The 18,711-nt window shown below is 41.4% G+C and overlaps 1 protein-coding gene across 2 annotated transcripts in view; it reads right to left on the bottom strand.

The window, feature by feature from the left end:
* The window catches only part of LOC121534000 (integrin alpha-L-like), a 30,333-nt gene extending 14,173 nt beyond the window's left edge, over nt 1-16,160 (bottom strand). Inside the window, exons 1-8 of one of the 2 annotated variants that reach the window (XM_045217036.1) lie at nt 16,019-16,160; nt 14,778-14,892; nt 6,867-6,964; nt 3,605-3,672; nt 3,124-3,238; nt 2,776-2,906; nt 1,776-1,918; nt 1,492-1,645 (exon numbers count right to left, since the gene is read on the bottom strand). In XM_045217036.1, the coding sequence (XP_045072971.1) occupies nt 1,492-1,645; nt 1,776-1,918; nt 2,776-2,906; nt 3,124-3,238; nt 3,605-3,672; nt 6,867-6,964; nt 14,778-14,892; nt 16,019-16,094 (900 nt within the window). In that variant the 5' untranslated portion in view covers nt 16,095-16,160. The remainder of the gene's footprint in view (nt 1-1,491; nt 1,646-1,775; nt 1,919-2,775; nt 2,907-3,123; nt 3,239-3,604; nt 3,673-6,866; nt 6,965-14,777; nt 14,893-16,018) is intronic. The other variant, XM_045217037.1, reaches the window with a different exon arrangement.
* Between the last annotated feature and the right edge of the window lie 2,551 nt (nt 16,161-18,711).

The raw sequence follows: 18,711 nt of genomic DNA, 5'->3' as shown, positions 1-18,711 counted from the left end.
ATGGCAAGGGACGTATAAGCATATCTTGTCTGGTAAATGGACAAGCCTACAGCCTATAACATACAGTAGGCCAACTCCTATTCTGTTATTCTGAAATACATTTTCTTCATATCATAATGTTTCTTTAGACCTGACTAAATAAATAATGGATTTATTGTGATGGTGTATATTTCATTGATTTATTAGCCTTTTTAAATGTAAATTTTCCAAAGGCGCGCATTAGCGGCTTGTATATGGCTTGTATGCGTGGAGGCCTGGTGATGCTAAACATGTTTATTTTAATTAACGGTCAATTATCATGAGACCGGCAGTTTTTTGCATGACAATATCTGTCAGACAAAATTTAATGACCGCAACAGCCCTTCATTATTGACTTTCAATAAACCAAGTTTTCGTGCTGTTAAGTGAGCGGAAGCCCGACTGGCACCAACAATATGCTCAATTGTCTCAAACAGAACTTTCGAGTTGTGGGAGTTCTCAGAGATCAGGGTAGAGAAGTAGTTTGCTCTTGCATCTTTAACCACAATATTGTAATTTCTCATCAGATCCTTCATTATCTCATAGAATACTTTAACAGGCTTTCCTTTTACGTTCAGTATTTTTTAAAATACTTTTTAAGGCACGAGTGTGGTCATTTAACCAAGGTGAGACTCTGGCAGACAGTTTATTCTTGGTTTTAACTGCTACCACTGAGTCTAAAGTAGCCTGACATACAGTATGTAATTGAAACTGTTAAGCAAATCATCAGTGTGATGACAAAGAATCTTTACTAGAGGATCAAAAAGCATTTGTAAATTGATGAGAATGAGAATGACAGATCTATAACACACATTTCTATGTGTAATTGGTTGGGTCACCCAAAAAGTTATCTACATTGGAGCTTTAAAAAAGCCAGTGTATTATTTGGGCAACAAACATGAATGTAAGCAGCATACATTGAAATCATACATTAAAAGCACTAACACTGGTATACACTGGTGATCACCTAGTCGAAACGGCCATATGCCAAAATCTTTACACCTCGGTGAACTTCAAGTGAAACGATTTGAAAATGTACCTCAATCCAGGGAGGGAAGGTGTTGCTGTACTCCTAATTACCCCACAACAATTTAGGGTAAATGGAGAAGTAAAATACTGCTGCTTTAGCATTAGCTAACTAGCATGAGGATAAACAAGGCAGTTTAATTAAAAACAAGCAGTATTTAAATCTTCTCCATTCACCGTAAATTGTTGTGGGATAAGTAGGACTACAGTGAAACATTCCATCCCTGGATTGAGGTATATTTGCAAACCTTTTAACTTGAAGTTCACAGAGATGCAAATATATTGGCATTTGGTCGTTTCAACTAGGAGGAGAGCATACCTTCTAGTCAAAATGTTTTGGCTAGTGATCAACCAGCTGTAGATATGGGAATGAAACAGTTGTAATGGAATTAAGTCATACAATTGTGTGGTGTTGTGTTGGGGGTATGCAGGCTCTTAAGGACATACCCCGATGACGAAGCGGATTATGTTTTTCTCATCACTTCTTTTGATAGAGTTAAACTTTTTATCAGTATCACTGGGATTTCCATCTGTTATTACGACCAGTACTTTAGTTGCATCTGCGGTGGCGCCGGCAGCTTGGTTTTCAAAAATGTTTTTCCTGAAAGAGATGTATACAAACAACAGTTCAAGCTATCTTTCTAACACCACAATCTCCTTTGATCATATTCCGAGTATTTGGTCAGAACTTTGAAAGTAAAACTGATTAATAATGATCAACTGTGACCTACAAGACAAAGTCTATCGCCTGATGTGTATTGGTTAGAAGATCCATGTGCTCTTCTTTCATAAGATTAGTCAAGGCTCTCCCCTCTTGGTAGTCATTGAAGTTGAAAACTGTCCTGGCTGTTAATGAGAACTGAACTGCTGCAAACTGTGGTTTAAAAAAAGAGGAAAAGATAACTAATATTGATTTCATTCCATACTTTCCATGCAGCAACCTGGGTATAGCACACACACTTAGAATTAGTGGTGACTCGAGGAACCATGAAGATCCTCAAGGAACCCCTGGAGTTCCACAAGGAACCATCGCTAGTCAATGGGTCATATTTGCCCCTTCGGTTAGTTGAGGGGTTCTTGGAGGAACCTTTAATGGTTCAATGTAGCATTGGGTTCTTGGAGGAACCCTGGAGTGGAGGCGTGGCTTAGGAAGTGCGTGGCTTTAAGATACTGTATATACTTTTTAGGCCACCCGTTAGAGTAAATGTAATTCCTGTTAATCTGTTCTGCTGTATTGTCATCACGTGAAAGTTAAACACTGATAGTTTTGTAGCGTCAGTGAGGCTTACAGAAGTGTTCCTCAAGAGCATATGCTCTTCCAAAGTGGGAATAGTTGTCACTTTATTACTAAAATTGTATATGTAAAGAGAATTGTTATGTTATGTATCAATATTCAAGGATTTAGTTTTGCAGTGTAAAACTTAACATGATGAACAGGAATGACATTTGCGCTAATGGGTGGCCATAAAGTGCCTATCTGAAAGCCACGTCTACAATACTAGGCTGCCACCACTTCAATATATTATTAAAAAGGTTCAAAATGTAACTCCTCCCATCAGAACCTTTACACAGGGGTTCCTCCAAGACCCGTGAACTGGAAAGGTTCCACCGGTGTGGCAACCCAAAAGGTTCTTCTAGGCACCTTTACTTCTAAGAGTGTAGATAAACAGATGTATGTTCAGCATCCTCACAAGCATGATTCAAGTTATGAACTTTAAAAGGGAAGTTTACCTTGATTGAGGAATTTTTTAGGGTTGTCGTGATATTGTTTATGAAACCTTTGTTCTCTTCAAATTCTTTCTTTGTCATGCTTCCTGATCCGTCAAAGAGGAAAACGAGGTCCACTATTTTCTTCGTACATTCTGGAAGAGAAAGTAAATTAAATAAATGTATATGATGGATAACACTCACAACATTCTTCACATATTCAGAAATCCAGATCTTATCATTCACAATTCATATTTTGTGACCTAATCCTAATGTGATTTAGCATTACATTAATAAACAGTCAATATATACCTACAAATCTTGGGTTATTTTATTTATATCTACAAATGTGTTCCAGTTTCGCTGTTATACCTTGGAAGGCAGGCGTGAAGTTAGAGGTGATCTGGAGCTGGCTGTTGAACTGATAGCAGATACTGTTCAGATAGGAGTTCCCATCGCACTCGTGTGCCAGGCCAGGGCTGCAGGCCTGAATGAGGATAATAAGTAATTGTAAATAAAATAAAATAATGGCTTGTCTGGTGGACCTCAGATGGCTTCAAAAGAGATTTACAGGAATTTGCCATGATTATTTTTAGATTGTTGAGCTATTGTTTTATGACTCAAGTGAAACAAGTAATTTATGTTTACACAGGCAGCCCAATTCTAATCTTTCTTTCCACTAATTGGTGGAGCTGATCTGATTGGTCAAAATACCAATTAGTGAAAACAATATCAGAATTGGGCTGCCTATGTAAATGCTGCCAAACGCATGTATTACATATGTACAGTACACTCACATGGAGTATTTGACAACAAGAATATGATCAAATTAACTGTTTGGAGTTTATCTTACAGTGAACGTTGGAGGAGAAGTAGATTGTCCAGCCATAGACAGTCCAATGTACTTGATTGTGTCAGTTTCTGTTGGAAGGGAAAAGGCAGACATGCAGAATCAACTAGTGTTTCTCATTTTCAAGATCTTGTTGACATTTCAACAATATTTTAAAGCTGACAAATATTGATTAGCCATGGTTACCTTGATAGGTGTTACATGTTCTTACAGTGAGGGGAAAAAGTATTTGATCCCCTGCTGATTTTGTACGTTTGCCCACTGACAAAGATATGATCAGTCTATAATTTCAATGGTAGGTTTATTTGAACAGTGAGAGACAGAATAACAACAACAAAAAATCCAGAAAAACGCAAGTCAAAAATGTTATAAATTGATTTGCATTTTAATGAGGGAAATATGTATTTGACCCCTCTGCAAAACATGATTTAAGTTCTCCCACTTAAAAAGATGAGAGAGGCCTGTAATTTTCATCATAGGTACACGTCAACTATGACAGACAAAATGAGAGAGAAAAAATCCAGAAAATCACGTTGTAGGATTTTTTATGAATTTATTTGCAAATTATGGTGGAAAATAAGTATTTGGTCAATAACAAAAGTTTCTCAATACTTTGTTATATACCCTTTGTTGGCAATGACACAGGTCAAACGTTTTCTGTAAGTCTTCACAAGGTTTTCACACACTGTTGCTGGTATTTTGGCCCATTCCTCCATGCAGATCTCCTCTAGAGCAGTGATGTTTTGGGGCTGTCGCTGGGCAACACGGACTTTCAACTCCCCTCCAAAGATTTTCTATGGGGTTGAGATCTGGAGACTGGCTAGGCCACTCCAGGACCTTGAAAGGCTTCTTACGAAGCCACTCCTTCGTTGCCCGGGCGGTGTGTTTGGGATCATTGTCATGCTGAAAGACCCAGCCACGTTTCATCTTCAATGCCCTTGCTGATGGAAGGAAGTTTTCACTCAAAATCTCACGATACATGGCCCCATTCATTCTTTCCTTTACACGGATCAGTCGTCCTGGTCCCTTTGCAGAAAAACAGCCCCAAAGCATGATGTTTCCACCCCCATGCTTTACAGTAGGTATGGTGTTCTTTGGATGCAACTCAGCATTCTTTGTCCTCCAAACACGACGAGTTGAGTTTTTACCAAAAAGTTATATTTTGGTTTCATCTGACCATATGACATTCTCCCAATCCTCTTCTGGATCATCCAAATGCACTCTAGCAAACTTCAGACGGGCCTGGACATGTACTGGCTTAAGCAGGGGGACACGTCTGGCACTGCAGGATTTGAGTCCCTGGCGGCGTAGTGTATTACTGATGGTAGGCTTTGTTACTTTGGTCCCAGCTCTCTGCAGGTCATTCACTAGGTCCCCCCGTGTGGTTCTGGGATTTTTGCTCACCGTTCTTGTGATCATTTTGACCCCCACGGGGTGAGATCTTGCGTGGAGCCCCAGATCGAGGGAGATTATCAGTGGTCTTGTATGTCTTCCATTTCCTAATAATTGCTCCCACAGTTGATTTCTTCAAACCAAGCTGCTTACCTATTGCAGATTCAGTCTTCCCAGCCTGGTGCAGGTCTACAATTTTGTTTCTGGTGTCCTTTGACAGCTCTTTGGTCTTGGCCATAGTGGAGTTTGGAGTGTGACTGTTTGAGGTTGTGGACAGGTGTCTTTTATACTGATAACAAGTTCAAACATGTGCCATTAATACAGGTAACGAGTGGAGGACAGAGGAGCCTGTTAAAGAAGAAGTTACAGGTCTGTGAGAGCCAGAAATCTTGCTTGTTTGTAGGTGACCAAATACTTATTTTCCACCATCATTTGTAATTAGTTCTTGGTGGCAAAACCCTTGTTGGCAATCACAGAGGTCAGACGTTTCTTGTAGTTGGCCACCAGGTTTGCACACATCTCAGGAGGGATTTTGTTCCACTCCTCTTTGCAGATCTTCTCCAAGTCATTAAGGTTTCGAGGCTGACGTTTGGCAACTCGAACCTTCAGCTCCCTCCACATATTTTCTATGGGATTAAGGTCTGGAGACTGGCTAGGCCACTCCAGGACCTTAATGTGCTTCTTCTTGAGCCACTCCTTTGTTACCTTGGCCGTGTGTTTTGGGTCATTGTCATGCTGGAATACCCATCCACAACCCATTTTCAATGCCCTGACTGAGGGAAGGAGGTTCTCACCCAAGATTTGATGGTACATGGCCCCGTCCATCGTCCCTTTGATGCAGTGAAGTTGTCCTGTCCCCTTAGCAGAAAAACACCCCCAAAGCATAATGTTTCCACCTCCATGTTTGACGGTAGGGATGGTGTTCTTGGGGTCATAGGCAGCATTCCTCCTCCTCCAAACACGGCGAGTTGAGTTGATGCCAAAGAGCTCAATTTTGGTCTCATCTGTCCACAACACTTTCACCCAGTTCTCCTCTGAATCATTCATATGTTCATTGGCAAACTTCAGACGGGCCTGTATATGTGCTTTCTTGAGCAGGGGGGGGACCTTGCGGGCGCTGCAGGATTTCAGTCCTTCACGGCGTAGTGTGTTACCAAATGTTTTCTTGGTGACTATGGTCCCAGCTGCCTTGAGATCATTGACAAGATCCTCCCGTGTAGTTCTGGGCTGATTCCTCACCGTTCTCATGATCATTGCAACTCCACAAGGTGAGATCTTGCACGGAGCCCCAGGCCGAGGGAGATTGACAGTTCTTTTGTGTTTCTTCCATTTGTGAATAATCGCACCAACTGTTGTCACCTTCTCACCAAGCTGCTTGGCAATGGTCTTGTAGCCCATTCCAGCCTTGTGTAGGTCTACAATCTTGTCCCTGACATCCTTGGAGAGCTCTTTGGTCTTGGCCAAGGTGGAGAGTTTGGAATCTGATTGATTGATTGCTTCTGTGGACAGGTGTCTTTTATACAGGTAACAAACTGAGATTAGGAGCACTCCCTTTAAGAGTGTGCTCCTAATCTCAGCTCGTTACCTGTATAAAAGACAGCTGGGAGCCAGAAATCTTTCTGATTGAGAGGGGGTCAAATACTTATTTCCCTCATTAAAATGCAAATCAATTTATAAAAAATTTTACATGTGTTTTTCTGGATTTTTTTGTTGTTATTCTGTCTCTCACTGTTCAAATAAACCTACCATTAAAATTATAGACTGATAAATTCACTGTATATTTCTTATAATTATTCATTTTGTTAAGGTAACCACCATTCTAAATTGCAGTCCAGTAAGTACAGTATAGTGTATCATCAACTTCCATCTCTACCTTCAGGAGTGTAACAGTTTGTACAGTTTGTTCGGTCTTGAGCACATCTACAGATTCCACCAGATCCATTCTTCTGATGTGGCGCACTGACCATTACCCTGTGGGTGAGAAATTACAGCATAGTTTGGTCGATTTAGATGAGACTGTATGACTTCTTATATATATGACAAACTTTAGATCAAGAGTGGTTGCATAACATTTGTGACAATGTGGTATATTACTTTTGTTTATCCATTTTCTATTGGTTACTAAGGTTACAATAACAACTGCATGGTGAAGGAGGAAGGCAGGATGTTATCAGAGGTGTGATATGATGAAACACAAGTTAGAATTTCCATTCCATCAATGTATGCATAACTAATACACTGATGCACATTAGTCATGTACATTGGATGCAGCTCACATAATTTAAGAAACGTAATAAATGTTCAAGTATTGTAAATAAGAATATAATACGTTTATAAACACTTCTACATTCATGTGGATGCTACCATGATTACGATAGTCTTGAATGAATCATGAATAATGATGAATATCATACCCCCAAGACATTCTAACCTCTCACCATTATAATAACAGGGGAGGTTAGCGTTTTTTAGGGGGTATGATATTTATGCCTCTGTAACTTTCTCACTCATCATTATTCACGATTCATTCAGGATTATCCGTAATCATGGTAGGATCCACATGAATGTAGAAGTGTTTAGAAACATAATCTATTCTTATTTACAATAAAAGTGACTCCAAATTGACACAATACATCATTCTAATAGGCACAAAATAATCTGAAACACAACCAAAACAAACAGCAAATGCATCCAACAAGTTTGTAGAGTCACAAGCTTGATGTAATCATTGCGTTTTAGGAATATGGGACCAAATACTAACATTTTGACAACTTTAATACACATAAGTGAATTTGTCCCAATACTTTTGGTCCCCAAAAATGGCGGGACCATGTACATAAAGTGCTGTAATTTCTAAATGGTTCACCAGATATGGATGAAAATACACTCAAGTTAATGCTGACAGTCTGCACGTTAACCTCACAGTCATTGTATCATTTCAAATCCAAAGTGCTGGAGCACAGAGCCAAAACAACAACAAATACGTTTGGAGCTCACTGTATATACAGAGCCCTATATTTTCTAAATACATTGCTATGGATATACAGTGGGCTCCAAAATTACTGGCACCCCTGACTGGCAATGCACAAACAATACAATATAATTACAGAGATAAACTCAAAATACCAACATGTGAGAAATACTGTACTATATTAATGTTCCAATGGAACCCACCAAATTAATAAATAAATTAATAAATTAATAATTTAATTAAAAATCAATGTCCTCCAAATCAATGTTTCACAATTAATGGCACCCTTAAAGATTATTGTAAATAACATCTACCAAAAATTAAACCACAAATTAAATTCCACTTATTTAAGTTTATCTAAGTCTTAAGGAACTATATTGAGCCATTACATCACTTCCTGTTTCACTAGGGTATAAAAATGAGGTAACACGCATGCAATATTCCTTTGTCATCCAACACCATGAAGAAAACAAAAGAACTGGCAGGACAAAAGAGACATGAAGGTCTACAGATGGTTGTAGACCTTCATAAATCTGGTAATGGCTACAAGAAGATCCACAAACAATTGAATATACCACTGAGCACTGTCAAGGCAATTATTTAAAAATGGAAAATATATGGAACAGTTGAAAACCTCACAGGTAGAGGACGCAAATGCATTTTGCCCCCCAGGATAGGGAGTAGGATGGTGAGAGAAGCAACAAAATCCCCAAGAATCACTGTGAAAGAATTGCAGGCCTTGGTGGCATCTTGTGGTCACAAGGTTTCAAAAAGCACCATCAGACGTCACCTCCACAAGCACAGGCTCTTTTGAAGGGTTGCCAGAAGAAAGCCCTTTCTGACCCCAAGACACAGACACAAGCGCTTGGAGTTTGCCAAACGTCATTTAAATTATGACTGGAAGAAGGTGAGACCAAAATTGAACGTTTTGGTCAGATACAGCATCGGCATGTTTGGCGTCGAAACAGAGATGCATACAAGGAGAGGCACCTCATACCCACGGTGAAATATGGTGGTGGATTAGTGATGTTTTGGGGCTGTTTTAATTCCAGAGGTCCAGGGGCACTGGATAAGATTGATGGCATAAAGAATTCCACCAAGTATCAGGCAATTTTGGCTGACAATCTGGTTGCCTCTGCCAGAAGGCTGGGACTTGGCCGTAGGTGGACTTTCCAACAAGACAATGACCCAAAACATACAGTGGGGGAAAAAAGTATTTAGTCAGCCACCAATTGTGCAAGTTCTCCCACTTAAAAAGATGAGAGAGGCCTGTAATTTTCATCATAGGTACACGTCAACTATGACAGACAAAATGAGAAAAATAATTCCAGAAAATCACATTGTAGGATTTTTAATGAATGTATTTGCAAATTATGGTGGAAAATAAGTATTTGGTCAATAACAAAAGTTTCTCAATACTTTGTTATATACCCTTTGTTGGCAATGACACAGGTCAAACGTTTTCTGTAAGTCTTCACAAGGTTTTCACACACTGTTGCTGGTATTTTGGCCCATTCCTCCATGCAGATCTCCTCTAGAGCAGTGATGTTTTGGGGCTGTCGCTGGGCAACACGGACTTTCAACTCCCTCCAAAGATTTTCTATGGGGTTGAGATCTGGAGACTGGCTAGGCCACTCCAGGACCTTGAAATGCTTCTTACGAAGCCACTCCTTCGTTGCCCGGGCGGTGTGTTTGGAATCATTGTCATGCTGAAAGAACCAGCCACGTTTCATCTTCAATGCCCTTGCTGATGAAAGGAGGTTTTCACTCAAAATCTCACGATATATGGCCCCATTCATTCTTTCCTTTACACGGATCAGTCGTCCTGGTCCCTTTGCAGAAAAAACAGCCCCAAAGCATGATGTTTCCACCCCCATGCTTCACAGTAGGTATGGTGTTCTTTGGATGCAACTCAGCATTCTTTGTCCTCCAAACACGACGAGGTTGAGTTTTTACCAAAGAGTTCTATTTTGGTTTCATCTGACCATATGACATTCTCCCAATCCTCTTCTGGATCATCCAAATGCACTCTAGCAAACTTCAGACGGGCCTGGACATGTACTGGCTTAAGCAGGGGGACACGTCTGGCACTGCAGGATTTGGAGTCCCTGGCGGCGTAGTGTGTTACTGATGGTAGGCTTTGTTACTTTGGTCCCAGCTCTCTGCAGGTCATTCACTAGGTCCCCCCGTGTGGTTCTGGGATTTTTGCTCACCGTTCTTGTGATCATTTTGACCCCACGGGGTGAGATCTTGCTTCCCCAGATCGAGGGAGATTATCAGTGGTCTTGTATGTCTTCCATTTCCTAATAATTGCTCCCACAGTTGATTTCTTCAAACCAAGCTGCATACCTATTGCATATTCAGTCTTCCCAGCCTGGTGCAGGTCTACAATTTTGTTTCTGGTGTCCTTTGACAGCTATTTGGTCTTGGCCATAGTGGAGTTTGGAGTGTGACTGTTTGAGGTTGTGGACAGGTGTCTTTTATACTGATAACAAGTTCAAACAGGTGCCATTAATACAGGTAATGAGTGGAGGACAGAGGAGCCTCTTAAAGAAGAAGTTACAGGTCTGTGAGAGCCAGAAATCTTGCTTATTTGTAGGTGACCAAATACTTATTTTCCACCATAATTTGCAAATAAATAAAATAAAAATCCTACAATGTGATTTTCTGGATTTTTTTTCCTCAATTTGTCTGTCATAGTTGACGTGTACCTATGATGAAAATTACAGGCCTCTCTCATCTTTTTAAGTGGGAGAACTTGCACAATTGGTGGCTTCTCCGGCATAACAGCGCCGGAGAAGATGGCTGCCGTTTTACAGCCCTCTAACCAACCCTCTAACCAATTGTACTATTATGTGTGTTTTTCCGCGTTATTTGTAATTTATTTTGTACATAATGTTTCTGCCATCGTCTCTTATAACCAAAAAGAGCTTCTGGATATCAGGACAGCGATTACTCACCTCGCATTGGACGAAGATTTTTTCTTCAACGAGGCGGCGCGAAGGATATCATACAGACACCCGACAATGCCCAAATCCCCCGTCATTCGCGTGAGGAAGAGACGGAGATATCGCGGGACGCAGATCCGGGTGCCTTGTAAGGATCCGACGGCGAGCGAGTAAACTGCCTCTTCCATCAATCCTATTAGCCAACGTTCAATCTTTTGAGAATAAAATGGACGATTTAAGATTACGGTTATCCTACCAACGGGACATTAAAAACTGTAATATCTTATGTTTCACGGAGTCGTGGCTGAACAACAACAATGATAACATTCAGCTAGCAGGCTATACGCTACATCGGCAGGACAGAACGGCTGACTCTGGTAAGACAAGGGGTGGCGGTCTGTGTATATTTGTAAACAACAGCTGGTGCACAAAATCAAATACTAAGGAAGTCTCTGAGGTTTTGCTCGCCTGAGGTAGAGTATCTTATGATAAGCTGTAGACCACACTATTTACCAAGAGAGTTTTCATCTATATTTTTCATAGCTGTCTATTTACCACCACAAACCAATGCTGGCATTAAGATTGCACTGAATGAGTTGTACAAGGCCATTAATCAACAGGAAAACGCTCATCCAGATGCAGCGCTCCTAGTGGCCGGGGACTTTAATGCAGGGAAACTTAAATCCGTTCTACCTAATTTCTACCAGCATGTTAAATGTGCAACCAGAGACGCATACAAAGCTCTCCCTCGCCCTCCATTTGGCAAATCTGAGCATAACTCATGTTACTCCACACACAGAGACGCATACAAAGCTCTCCCTCGCCCTCCATTTGGCAAATCTGAGCATAACTCTATCCTCCTGATTCCTGCTTATAAGCAAAAACTGAAGCAGGAAGCACCAGTGATTCGGTTAATAAAAAAGTGGTCAGATGACGCAGATGCTAAGCTACAGGACTGTTTTGCTAGCACAGATTGGAACATGTTCCGGGATTCTTCAGACAGCATTGAGGAGTACACCACATCAGTCACTGGCTTCATCAATAAGTGCATCGATGATGTCGTCCCCACAGTGACCGTACGTACATACCCCAACCAGAAGCCATGGATTACAGGAAACATCCGCACTGAGCTAAAAGGGTAGAGCTGCCGCTTTCAAGGAACGGGACTCTAACCCGGACGCTTATAAGAAATCCCGCTATGACCTCCGACGAACCATCAAACAGGCAAAGAGTCAACTACAGGTCTAAGATTGAATCATACTACACTGGCTCTGATGCTCGTCGGATGTGGCAGGGGCTTGAAAACTATTACAGACTACAAAGGGAAGCACAGCCGCGAGCTGCCCAGTGACACAAGCCTACCAGACGAAGCTAAACCACTTCTATGCTCGGCCTGAGGCAAGCAACACTGAAGCATGCATGAGAGCACCAGCTGTTCCGGATGACTATGTGATCACGCTCTCCGTAGCCGATGTGAGTAAGACTTTTAAGCAGGTCAACATTCACAAGGCCGCAGGGCCAGACGGATTACCAGGACGTGTACTCCGAGCATGTGCTGACCAACTGGCAAGTGTCTTCACTGACATTTTCAACATGTCCCTGACTGAGTCTGTAATACCAACATGTTTCAAGCAGACCACCATAGTCCCCGTGCCCAAGAACTCTAAGATAACCTGCCTAAATGACTACCGACCCGTAGCACTGACGTCTGTAGCCATGAAGTGCTTTGAAAGACTGGTCATGGCTCACATCAACAGCATAATCCCAGAAACCCTAGACCCACTCCAATTTGCATACCGCCCCAACAGATCCACAGATGATGCAATCTCTATCGCACTCCACACTGCCCTTTCCCACCTTGACAAGAGGAACACCTACGTGAGAATGCTATTCATTGACTACAGCTCAGCATTCAACACCATAGTGCCCTCTAAGCTCATCACTAAGCTAAGGATCCTGGGACTAAACACCTCCCTCTGCAACTGGATCCTGGACTTCCTGACGGGCCGCCCCCAGGTGGTAAGGGTAGGTAACAACACATCTGCCACACTGATCCTCAACACGGGGGGCCCCCTCAGGGTGCGTGCTCAGTCCCCTCCTGTACTCTCTGTTCACCCATGACTGCATGGCCAGGCATGACTCCAACACCATCATTAAGTTTGCCGACGACACAACAGTGGTAGGCCTGATCACCGACAACGATGAGACAGCCTATAGGGAGGAGGTCAGAGATCTGGCCGTGTGGTGCCAGGACAACAACCTCTCCCTCAACATGACCAAGACAAAGGAGATGATTGTGGACTACAGGAAAAAAAGAGGACTGAGCACGCCCCCATTCTCATCGACGGGGCTGTAGTGGAACAGGTTGAGAGCTTCAAGTTCCTTGGTGTCCACATCACCAACGAACTATCATGGTCCAAACACACCAAGACAGTCGTGAAGAGGGCACGACAAAGCCTATTCCCCCTCAGGAGACTAAAAAGATTTGGCATGGGTCCTCAGATCCTCAAAAAAATCTACAGCTGCACCATCGAGAGCATCCTGACTGGTTGCATCACCGCCTGGTATGGCAACTGCTTGGCCTCCGACCGCAAGGCACTACAGAGGGTAGTGCGTACGGCCCAGTACATCACTGGGGCAAAGCTTCCTGCCATCCAGGACCTCTATCCCAGGCGGTGTCAGAGGAAGGCCCTCAAAATTGTCAAAGACTCCAGCCACCCTAGTCATAGACTGTTCTCTCTGCTACCGCCTGGCAAAGCGGTACCGGAGTGCCAAGTCTAGGTCCAAAAGACTTCTCAACAGCTTCTACCCCCAAGCCATAAGACTCCTGAACAGCTAATCATGGCTACCCGGACTATTTGCACTGCCCCCCACCCCATCCTTTTTACGCTGCTGCTACTCTGTTAAGTATTTATGCATAGTCACTTTAACTCTACCCACATGTACATATTACCTCAACTACCTCAACTAGCCGGTGCCCCCGCACATTGACTCTGCAACGGTACCCCCCTGTATATATAGCCTCCCTACTGTCACTTTATTTTACTTCTGCTCTTTTTTTCTCAACACTTTTTTTGTTGTTGTTTTATTCTTACTTTTTTTGTTTAAAATAAATGCACTGTTGGTTAAGGGCTGTAAGTAAGCATTTCACTGTAATGTCTGCACCTGTTGTATTCGGCGCATGTGACCAATAAAATTTGATTTGATTTGATTTGACTAAATACTTTTTTTCCCACTGTACCTCAAGATCCACACAGAAATGGTTATGTGACAACAAAATCAATGTTCTGCCATGGCCATCTCAGTCGCCTCAATCCAATCGAAACTCTGTGGGCTGAGTTGTTGAGGGGAGTTGATAAGCGCAAACCCAAGAATGTGAAGGATCTTGAAAGGATCTGCATAGAGGAATGGTCCAAAATCCCTCCAAATGTGTTCCTTAAACTTGTCAAATGTTACAGGAATAGACTCCATGCTGTTATCTTTGCCAGAGGTAGTAGTAAATGAGGAGTGCCAATAATAATGAAACCTTGATTTGGTGATATTTATTTTGTATTAAATAATTGTATGATTTTGGTTGGTTCCATTGAAACATTAATAAAGTACAGTATTTCTCACATGTTGGTATTTTGAGTTTCTCTATAATTATATTGTTTATATTTTTTAAAGTATGGTTTGTGCATTGCCAGTCAGGGTTGGCAGTAATTTTGGAGCCCACTGTATATAGTGCACGTTTGCAGACACAGGTGCATTGTTCTGGTAATTTTTGTTTCCTCAGGTGTGTGATACTGTGTTGCAGATGAAGTTTGTAACATAATACTAACCAGAACCACACATTTTTCACTATGATGATAACAATAACACTTGCCCTTTCTCCTTGCCAGAAATGAATTGCAGGACTTTGTAACCAAATAAATCTTGTTCCTCCCCTTTGTAGATTTGTGGGGGGTTTTCATCAATGTTGAAAGCCATTGAAGAGACAGCTGGCGAAGAAAAGAAAAGAGTGGTAGAATTGGATGACAGACAACTATTTGGGTTAGATGCATAAAAATGATATTCGTAAATATTTGTTGTCTAGTGGGCCTAATCCACGATGTACAATAGAATACATAATTTAATCAGCATTTCACACAAATCTTAGATATCCGATCTTCCCTAAAACACGAGAAATTGGCATAATTTAATATTTAATATTTTAGATCATGGTCAGTGAAAACCAGTGCCGGCGCTATGGAGGCATTGGGGGGGCAATGCCTCCCTAAATTGACTTTTCTGCCCACCAAAAAACATTCTATCAACATTTTGATATATTTATTTATTGATATAAATATTACTACACCAGAGCTACATGCTCTAGCCAGTCAAACTTCCCGCCAGTTCATTGCCAACCCTCTAGCCTATTTTATATTCAGCAAGCAAGAGCAAGTTGCTTCTCCCTATTAGTTAAAAAAAATAAGTGACTGCCCTCAAAAGTTAAAGCAGCTGTAACATTGTAAATAACTTCTTTATGACCTTTTCCACTATGAAAAATGTGTGATAAATGGCCAATAGTTAATGCTTATCATTGACTGTCTCAAAAACATGAATAGACAATAAGGTGGTATCTAGGTTTAAAAGGTTAAATGGCCTATTGTCTCAAAATCAAAAAAGTGGAAGTCAGTTACCGTTATTGATGTGAAACCACAAGTAAAGATATTGTATGACTAGTTCTGTTTTCTAGAAGGCCCCCAAAAAATTACAATGGAGCATCTAACAAGTCAATTACATTTAGAGCATTAGATTTTTATTTTTATTGGGATTCCCATTAGCCGACAGCAATGGCAACATTAGGCACCTTTCTTTTACATAAATTATCCTTGTGCAAGTTAAGCATCCATTTTGAAAACATACCCTCTTCTACTTCAAGTTTGCCTATTGATTACAATGTTGTGAACAGTTCAACATATTTGAGTATTTTAGATTCAGTCAGGAATAGCAACAAAAAAAACTAAACTGTAATTTAAAATATGTAGTACTGAAAGTAATTTACTTTTTTTTTACAAGTTGAGCTGATGTTTTGTCCAACCCCTTTAATATGTAATTGAATATTAAGCTGAGGTCAGTGCTTACCAATGGCTGCCATGCAGGTGAGCAGGGAGAGGGTTCCCTGCCCAGACATCTTATCCTTCTCTTTGTCCACCAGCATGCAGTGAGGGGGAAAATATTGCAACACTCAACCTTTGCAAACGAAACGTACTTGTCTTCCTGCACTTTGTTTCCTGTGTGCCTCTTCTTATAAGAGGGCGTCTCCACCCCCAAAAGTAGCTGCGGTAGTTCACTATCATTTGGGTGAGAATGTGGATGTACATGTTTTTTGCAATTTCCTCTTTTGCATGATTGGTATTGGTACATTGCCCCACCCTCTTCTTTTACACTTTCCCAGTGAGAATACCTTATAAGTATCAAATGTGAGAAACCCGGCAAGAAAAGAGGTACAATGGGGGAAAAAAGTATTTAGTCAGCCACCAATTGTGCAAGTTCTCCCACTTAAAAAGATGAGAGAGGCCTGTAATTTTCATCATAGGTACACGTAAACTATGACAGACAAATTGAGAAAAAAAATCCAGAAAATCACATTGTAGGATTTTTAATGAATTTATTTGCAAATTATGGTGGAAAATAAGTATTTGGTCACCTACAAACAAGCAAGATTTCTGGCTCTCACAGACCTGTAACTTCTTCTTTAAGAGGCACCTCTGTCCTCCACTCGTTACCTGTATTAATGGCACCTGTTTGAACTTGTTATCCTTTACACAGATCAGTTGTCCTGGTCCCTTTACAGAAAAACAGCCCCAAAGCATGATGTTTCCACCCCCATGCTTCACAGTAGGTATGGTGTTCTTTGGATGCAACTCAGCATTCTTTGTCCTCCAAACACGACGAGTTGAGTTTTTACCAAAAAGTTATATTTTGGTTTCATCTGACCATATGACATTCTCCCAATCCCTCTTCTGGATCATCCAAATGCACTCTAGCAAACTTCAGACGGTCCTGGACATGTACTGGCTTAAGCAGGGGGACACGTCTGGCACTGCAGGATTTGAGTCCCTGGCGGCGTAGTGTGTACTGATGGTAGGCTTTGTTACTTTGGTCCCAGCTCTCTGCAGGTCATTCACTAGGTCCCCCGTGTGGTTCTGGGATTTTGCTCACCGTTCTTGTGATCATTTTGACCCCACGACGTGAGATCTTGCGTGGAGCCCCAGATCGAGGGAGATTATCAGTGGTCTTGTATGTCTTCCATTTCCTAATAATTGCTCCCACAGTTGATTTCTTCAAACCAAGCTACTTACCTATTGCAGATTCAGTCTTCCCAGCCTGGTGCAGGTCTACAATTTTGTTTCTGGTGTCCTTTGACAGCTCTTTGGTCTTGGCCATAGTGGAGTTTGGAGTGTGACTGTTTGAGGTTGTGGACAGGTGTCTTTTATACTGATAACAAGTTCAAACAGGTGCCATTAATACGGGTAACGAGTGGAGGACAGAGGAGCCTCTTAAAGAAGAAGTTACAGGTCTGTGAGAGCCAGAAATCTTGCTTGTTTGTAGGTGACCAAATACTTATTTTCCACCATAATTTGCAAATAAATTCATAAAAAATCCTACAATGTGATTTTCTGGATGTTTTTTTCTAAATTTGTCTGTCATAGTTGACATGTACCTATGATAAAAAATAACAGGCCTGTCTCATCTTTTTAAGTGGGAGAACTTGCACAATTGGTGGCTGACTAAATACTTTTTTCCCCCACTGTAAGTAGACTGTGGCAGCTCAGCACACAAATGGTCTGTGGGAGGAAGGGTTTAGGTACTTTCTGTTAACCACAATGCTCTATGGCTATGCAGTGACATCAGTTTGACACTTGCGTGTACAGTGGGAAATGTTACAAAAGAGACATTGGTCACAATATGACTCCCTGTCAAAATAAGGTTAAATATCAAATAGAAGAAATCTTACATTAGTGTTGGGAACCCCCTGTGTGTTTGGACTGTCAGTGCACAACTTATTGCAGTGTGTTGCAGAGTGCAAAGTTCAGAGGATGTCCTCTGGGGATTGCAACATTTCCGTTCTGTTTTGAACTATCTACACACCATCTAGAAGTTTTTGTTTGTGTTGTCTCTTTCTTCCAGCCTCATCTTCTACCCTATCCCAGCTAATTTGTTGCTTTTATGTGTTGGTTTTCCTTATATTTACTTATTGTAGCGTCTTTGGGTTTTAGAAAAGCGCTATAGAATCATATGTATTAAACAAAAAGCCTAATTTCTGCAAATTATTAATTGCAGAACTGTCGTTTTATTTAGGCCTACATCCTTGCCACTGGTTTAAAACCCTCTTCCTGGAGATCTACCGTCCTGTGGGTTTTCAGTCCAACCCTAATTTAACACACCTGATTCTACTTATTAGCTGCTCGACAAGACGTTAACTAGCTGAATCAGATATGCTAAATTAGGGTTGGACTGAAAACCTACAGGACGGTAGATCTCCAGGAAGAGGGTTGGGCAGCACTGCTCTAGAGGCTATTGACGCTCTGATGCGTCAATCTAAGTAACATAATAAAAAAATCCCCATAACAATCAGTCAGTTTAAGCTAGAGAGATCTGTGTTTTTTTTTGCATGGGCTGTGTCTCAATTTACCGCATCCGCCAATGGCGGCCTTCTGCATCTATGGTGGAAATTGGCCGAGCTACAGCGTTTTTTGTCAGACCATGAGACGTCCCGAAAATTGGTCGACTGTAGCATCCGAACGGTTTGGTTAGTATGACCACTCCATGGA

Source organism: Coregonus clupeaformis, unplaced genomic scaffold, assembly GCF_020615455.1.
Source record: "Coregonus clupeaformis isolate EN_2021a unplaced genomic scaffold, ASM2061545v1 scaf0896, whole genome shotgun sequence".
In the NCBI taxonomy this organism is placed as follows: Eukaryota; Metazoa; Chordata; class Actinopteri; order Salmoniformes; family Salmonidae; genus Coregonus; species Coregonus clupeaformis.
This window is presented reverse-complemented; position numbering and strand designations above follow the sequence as displayed.